The sequence below is a fragment of the Thalia democratica genome, chromosome 6 (genome assembly GCF_965202585.1).
Source record: "Thalia democratica chromosome 6, ktThaDemo2.hap1.1, whole genome shotgun sequence".
In the NCBI taxonomy this organism is placed as follows: domain Eukaryota; kingdom Metazoa; phylum Chordata; class Thaliacea; order Salpida; family Salpidae; genus Thalia; species Thalia democratica.
Genome location: NC_139170.1, coordinates 48,942,588 through 48,950,452, shown reverse-complemented (window position 1 = coordinate 48,950,452; position 7,865 = coordinate 48,942,588). Strand labels below are relative to the sequence as shown.

The 7,865-nt window shown below is 27.9% G+C and overlaps 1 protein-coding gene across 1 annotated transcript; it reads left to right on the top strand.

Moving 5' to 3' along the window:
- The first annotated feature begins 3,506 nt into the window (after positions 1-3,506).
- On the top strand, positions 3,507-7,140 carry LOC145839198 (kelch-like protein 32). The gene is made up of 2 exons (XM_082946806.1): positions 3,507-3,591; positions 5,960-7,140. The coding sequence occupies exons 1-2, from the start codon at positions 3,507-3,509 to the stop codon at positions 7,138-7,140; spliced, it is 1,266 nt and encodes a 421-aa protein (XP_082802932.1).
- The last annotated feature ends 725 nt before the right edge of the window (positions 7,141-7,865 follow it).

Below are 7,865 nucleotides of genomic sequence, written 5' to 3'. Positions count from 1 at the left end.
AAATTTTATTATTTTACATGTAGAATTAGTTTAAAAATTACAGATTTTTTTATGATTTTTTCTTTAAACACTAGATTTTTTCAATTTTTTTAATTTCAAAAGTTCAAGGTTTTTCCAGTTTTTGTTTAAACTGTCAAGATCCTGGATTCCAGGTGTTTTGGCAACCCTGCTCAAATTTTAAGGAAGTATTCCTTTCAGTATTTAAAAAGTAGTAAAAGATGACAATTAAAACCTAGTGTATTTATAACCTACTCTCCTATTTTAATGTTTTATATCAAAAATTTGTTTCGGTATAAAAAATCTGTATAAAGATACTTGTAATTTGGATTAAATTTCATAAAGTGACATCAACTTGTAATAAAAGTGATCTACACCCTCCCTGTACCCAAGGTGGCTCCTAAAGTTTTTTTGAAACTTCTTTCAATTTTTCAAAATTTAATATATTTTTTTTAATTCAAGTCTTATTTACTTTTCTAGACAAAATAAGTGATCAGAATTTTAAGTCATTCTAGGATTCTATATAACATTCCAAGATTCCCATAAGCATTTAGGTTTGATGGCCACCATGTGAACTTTATTTCAAAATATAAAAAGGTAGCTTTTATTGAAGTACATAACTCATGTATAATTAGTTCAAAATTTTTTATGAATTAAATTCATCAATAAACTATAAAAGAAGAAGTTTAAAAATAATTTTCTAAATTTGTGTTTGAATTTAAAATTGTTACTTTATGTAAACAAAAAATATTTCTATAATTTTGTTAACATAGCGAAATGTTTAGTATTATTCTATTGTTTTATTTCAGATATGATTATTTACATATTTTAGAAAATTAAAAAAGTGAATTTGTCATAGGCTTAGACAGCAATTTTGTTTTTTTTACAAGTTTAAGCTTCAAAACTACCCAAAGTAAAGTTAATGACGTCATCAAAATATTTGGTACTTTTTTTTTTGCAAATTTGCTGCAATTGAAAGTACCCAATATTTAAAACTACCTATAAAAATTTCTACCGTTTAATGAATGTTTTTTTGGTTTACATAAGTGGCAAGACATAAAGAGTCATAGGGGGTGTGGAGCAAATTAGATTGCCTTGTATACAGTTATCACTCGTACCTCAACATTCCATTTTTGATGTATTACTATAACTGCATTTTTTCAGATTAAATTCAATAACATTAGAGGTAGTTTAAATTGCTGTGTTTCCGCTAAAACGTTATCACGAGTTATTTCAGATGTTTTAATTTCTGCAGATTCGTAACTTTTTTGAGCTAGCTACGTCCCTGCCCCTAACCCTCACCCTCGGTCAGTAATTTTTTTTTGTAATTTATCTTTTAGTTTTTTTCTGTTTTTTTTTATACTCTCGGTTAAAAATTGACTCTTGGTGCAGAATTGCCTTCGTGCAATTTTGTGCCCTTGTACAAATTTGTCTTCGTGCAATTTTGACCCGTTCCAGTAAAATACATAGCTAAGTAGTCTTTAACGACACTTAATTAAGTAACGCTAGAAAAACAAGTGTTTCAGTAGCGTTAATCTAGTTTGAAATTTAATAAGAGCTTTAATTTAGCTCGATTAGCATTTATTGCGATTTTTAAAAAATGTCCATACTTTAGATGCAATTATTTTGCTATACTTTAAATCTAACAAAAAAATTTTTAAATTCTAGAGAGAACTCTTATACCTTTAAAAACAAATCCATCGGATTAAGGTTTGAATTTTGAATAGGGCCCCTTAGAAAAAAAATAATTCTTTGGAATTTTTACTATAACGGATGCTTTAGTCGAAATATATATATATATATATTTAATATTCTAAATTTGCTGTGTTCTCAAGGATTCTTGCTTTTTTTTTTAATTTCTAATATTTTAATGATATATACAAGTATTCCCGATTGTATTTTTTTTAAAACCTTCAATTTTCTAACGGTCACTGTAGCAAAAAAAAAAATAACTTATTTAAATACAGTTAATTATGACTATTTTAAATGGTTAAGGCTTTTTTTTTATCTAAACTGTTTTTATGCGAGACATGACCCATGTACGATTTACTAAAAACATCACTACTTGAACATGAAATTCCTCATATTTCTTTCAGTCATATGATATTAAGTGTTTTTTAAATGTTTCACAATTTATTACAAATTTATAATTTTATTTTATCATTATTAAATTTCTTCTACATGTCATCACAGTTGCTATTGTTAATCCATTTGATTTAAAGTTCACATGTTTAAAAAAAAATTAAAATATGACAAGTTTAATTAAAATAAACTAACGGTTATTCAGTGTCTAGAATTTTTTTTCTGACAACTCTGCATGATAGTATTGCAATAAAAGAAGTTTTTTTTTAACTAGAACTAGAATGATTAAATTTAGTATGTTTAGACAAACTCGTGATCATATCCACTTACTCTTATAGCTTCCTGGTAGTGTTGGGTTGTTGCCTTAAACATGCTTTGATTGCTTTTGGAAATTGATAGTGAGATTTAAAATTACAATACTTTTAAACGGCATTATAACAACTTCTTGAGACACAAATTATACTTTGTGTAATAAACCCATTAAATAGTCCTGAACAAGACATTAAGCTGTATCCAAGTGGTTTAATACTTGATAAAAGAAATGTTTTCTTGTTATCACCAGGGCCCAGGACCAATTATTTTCAGCTTTTTTTGTTTTGTTTTATAAGCTAAATATATATAGATAGATATAAGTTATAATATTATACTTATACATTTTCTTTGTTTATAAAGTTTTAAATTAAAAAAATAAAAATTTCTAAATAAATATTTTTTAAATAAATAATGTTATTGATATGACTAATAATTTTTTAACGCAGTCATGACAAAAACTATAAAAAGTACGTTTACTAAATACTAGCAAGCTCTAAAAAACTTGTATAAGAGTTTTACATTGCATTTAATGAAAAGTCTTTAAGTTTCTATAAAATTTTATACAACTTTTATTCTTTTTTGTGCATTACGAAGTGCGTATTTTAATTATAGCTTAAACAAATTGTAAACTTGTTCTATAAGCATAAGTCTTGTTTTAGTTGCAAGTTAGACTCTTATACAAGCTCGTGAAAGCTTGTTAGTACTAAGTAAACAAATTTTTCATATTTTTTATCCTGATTAAATTCAAAAAATAATTAAGGGCAAATAGGCCTATTCTTAGAGCTTTTTGAGACTCCGTAGATCTGTTCTTAAATTTATTTGAGAGCAGTGAAACGCCGTTAGTTGAAACAAAGTTTTAGCACAAGAACATCTGTGGTATAGTGAGAGAGAATATAACTTATTTTATAAGACCGTTACAAAACTAAATAAATAAAGTATTTTGCAGTAAATTTTGCATTGAATTTTTTTATTGTTGTTTATAGAATTAAATTTATAACTAGTTTATGACGATTAAGAGCACAAATTTAGTTTTAGAAAATTAACAAAATTTTATATACTTACAGCTTAGTTTAAATTAAAATAGACAACTTTCTATTACTTGGTTCTAAAAAAGCATGGAAGCTAAGAAAATAAAAATAGAAAGTAGTGAGAACCAAAGCAAGCTTGTAGAAGTTGAGCAAATTTCGAGAACCTTTGCGAGTGATAAACAAAATAGCGTTCTTACACTTTTTAAAAACGAGGCTAAAAGGTATTTTAAAGAAAAAACTTTGCGAACCGCTGATTTCATTAATGGTGCAGGTAAGTAAAACGATGTTTAATAACATTTATAATTTTCATGTGTCTATTTTATATTCAATTTTAAATGAAAACAAAAATTATTTTACTTACAGTTTATAAAATAAAGTTGATAATTTTTTTAAAAATAATAATATTAAAACATTTTTTTCACATTTAGAAAGTAATAGTTTGCACAACCAATGAAAAAACTTCAAACTCAGTACAAAAATTCAAAAGTAGAAGCTGTAGATTTAGTTACTTTCTAAAATAGAACAATAACATAAAATATAGCTTACTGCATGACTTCTAAAAAAAAACTAAATTTTTTAGACTTAAATTTCTAAAGTATAACCGCTGATATATATCTGATAATTTGATATGTAAACTTAAGGCGATAGGGAGGTCTAACATTTTTATGAACAAAAATTAGCAAAATCCCTTTATTAAATCAATAAGTATAAACTATAAGCGACTTTTCACAATAGAGAAAAGTACTTATTTACATTTGAAATAGAGCCAGTTGTGTAAAAAAGTTTCGAAACAAATGAACGAAAGAAAAAAATTTAATCGCTTATTTTCTCAGAGTTAAAAGAATTTATTAAGACCTAAATTACCGTTCATTTTTTGGTCAAATAGCCTCAAACTTTCAAGAAGCGTTTCTTATATAAGTTTAGAAAATCCTATTGAATTGAAAATAAAAAAAAAAGAATTCAGAGTTTTTTGAAAAACATTAAAAAAAAGTACAGTGCTTATTTTTTTATACATACATTTTGGGCAAGATTTTTTTGTAAACATGTCAGGACAAGTTAACAAAAAATTACCGCTAATAATATAATTGCTGTATATTATGCAATGCAAAATAAACAATAAGAGCGTTAAAGTAAAAACATATATTAACTATGAGTAAAAACTTATAAAATGATGAAAAATAAAAGCTAAAATTTAGATTAATTAATGACCCTCTGACCCTTCACTGACCCTCTGCAACAATATGCGCTTTTTGAGGGTCAAGAAAGTAAAATTCATCGTTTGTAATTCCACCTGCCCCAAATTTTAATTTAAAAAAGAATTAATTTTTGTCTAAAGATAAAATAAATTAATTTTATAAAAAAAATAACAATCAAAATGAAAAAATTGTAAATCTATGTCCAGTTTTGAACAAAGTTTGAATGTAAGCTTTAGTAATATTATAAAATCATTATTATAAATTAAATTTAAATATTTAAAAGTAAGCTTAAAATTTTCTTACAACATGAAAACCTAAATATTTGTATCTCACAAAATTGTTTATGTTTAATATTAATTTTTTTTGAATTTATTCTCGACTGAAACTGTCCTCGTAATAGAGCAGCCGGATAAGACAATAAGCACTACAAAAAATGTGTTAATAAATTTTTTTTAAGATTACAATGAAAAAGTTTTAGAACGATTGCTCAAAAACTGTCGGAGAAAAAAGATTTTTAATGAATAGTGTTTTTTTGCTGTTTTACTTTGCTCCTTCCATAATTAACACATTGAGCTCTTTGACTTTGTACCCTCATACCTTAAAAACTAATGTTAATTTTACAAAGCCGTAAAAACAACTGCAAGCTAAGTTACAGATCTTTAAACAAAATCAAAACTTAAAAAAAGTTTTTCTGTCCCCTATGACCTTAAGCTATTTTAAAAGTACAATGAACGTTTACGGACTATTTTAATTTTGTTGAAATTTTTTGTGTGATTCTTGTAAAAAACAAGTATACTTATAAAGAAGTAAGTGTGTAGCTTTTTAAAATGTTTTTAGCTTAATATTTTTTTACAAACTATTTTTAACTTTAAAAGTCTTCTAGACTAGATTTTTTTACAGCTTAACCTTTTAAACTTGTTTTACTTATGTAAATGACTTAAAAAATAACTTTTGTAAAGTAAAAATATCTTATCTAAATACCTAACTTTTTTAAAAGACTTACTATCTTTAATAAGTATGTAAACACACATTAAAACTATTTTAATCGTAATCAGACATGTCAGTAGTATTTAAAGAAAACATTATCATTTTGCTTTATGTTCTCAGGTAATATTGATGAGGTTCATTACAGACTAATCTCAGTTTTAAAGTTAAACAAACTAACTTTAAATGAGATAACTTGGAGTAAAATAAGTAAACTAATCGACGAAGTAAAGCTGTTTCAAAATGCTGCATTTTTCTATGAGTTCTCAAAGTTGTTCAAGCTACATAGTTTAGAAAAAACATCATATGGCTTTATACAATGTTCTTTTGCAACGGTAGTTGATACTCAAAACTTTTTAGAGTTGGATTATACTTCCATCTCGAAAGTACTCGCAAGTTCTAACTTAAGCACTGATTCGGAGCTTGAAGTTTTCTTTGCAGCAGAAAAATGGTTATGCCACAACATCAGAGAACGCAGAGAGTTTGCGAAAAGCATTCTACTAAAAGCCCGCCTTTTTTTGCTACCAGATCACATTTTGAAATACCTGCTAAACAAGCCATCAAATATTTTACTAACTGATGAACGTCCTGAAATTCTTAACAAAGTTCTGGGTGAAAGAGGCAGTTTAAAGAAAACTAATCATAAAACGAGTTTAACCCATAGATGCTGCAATCAACAAATGTTTAGTGTACTGACTTTCGGAGGCTACAACTATGAGTTGAGAAAAACCCTTGAAAGCGCACACCAGTTTGAAGACAACAGTTTGAAAACGTCAGCTGTTCTTCCCCCAATGCCGCAAAGTCGGGTCGGCGCAGAAGCAGTTTTCGTGAAAGGGGAAATTTACGTGCTCGGCGGCTGCGAGGACTTCATGAATAGCAACAAAAGAACGCTATCAGTAGACAAATACTCGCCCGCCACCAAGCGGTGGAACAGAGTGGCCCGCACGCCCGACGATCGCAAACACTTTGTCGCTTGCGCGTTCATGGGTGACGTGTACCTGATCGGGGGCCGCTTCAAGTACTTTGAGGTGACCACATTCAGCTTGCGGCTTAAAGCAAACAGCCGCGAGCTCCGCCCAATAGCCAGCATGGACCAGACCAGGTATCTGGCGGCTTGCGCGGTTTACGCGGGAAACATTGTTGTTTGTGGCGGGATCGGGCTGCACAACCAATACTTGAAATCGGTTGAATATTACGACGCTGTTGCTGATAAATGGACGCCAATGCCCAGCATGTTGGAAGCGCGGTACAGTCACAGCATGGTCGTTGTCAAGGGCAAGCTTTTTGTTACAGGATACAATCGAAACAACAGAAATTTGCAAGTTTTCGACGAGACCAGCAAAAGGTTTGTGGCTTTGGAGACCCCAAACTACTTCAAGCCCAACAAAGCTTTGTCAATTGGAGCTGAAATATTTATTTTTCACCACAACAAAGAGCATGTGACGGTATACAATGTGGATGAAAATGAATGGAGTAGAATAACTTTTGCTGCTACAAACGAAGTGTCGTATTACAGTTGCGTTAAAGTGCCTTTTTTTTAGAATATTAAATAGATATTTATCATCTTATACTTTTACACTAATAACTTTTGGAGAGTTTTCAATAATAAGATGAAAAATTTGTCATTTTAAGATAAAAAGTTTTTTTTAATTTAAAGGGATACTACTTACTCTTATAAGCTTGGTCCTTAGGTTTTGTATATTATAGAGATATTGTGGATTAAAAAAAATAAAAAAATATGTTTAGTAAACGCAAAAGGCTTACAATGCTGTTGCTTAAATTGGTAAAATAGTAAACTTAGGAATGAAAATAATAAATTGTGGACCTAAATATAAAAACTAATTACAAAAAAATATGTTTTTCCATTAAAAAAATTAAAACAAAACTAAATTTAAAAAAGTTTATGAATGCGTTTTTTTAACAAGCATAAAGTTAATTTTATAGGCAAATTTATTAATTTTTCGAAAAAAACATAAAACTTTAATGTCAATTATTTTCCTTATCTTAAAAGCTATCTAAAACTTTTAATTTTATTTTAGAGAACGCACCTTTGTCTTTAATTAAAAAAAATTGGTTTGGGGTTTGAACTATTTCATGGGGTCCCTCCAAAAACAAAGATTTTTTTTTTTCATTAATATGATAATATCACCAAAAATAAATATTTTTTTTTTTAAATTTATTTTTTTTCCCTTAGTTTGCATGTTATTTAACCTACTAAGTGTTTGTTTTATAAATAATGTTAATATCTTTTACGATTTGGCCTCAA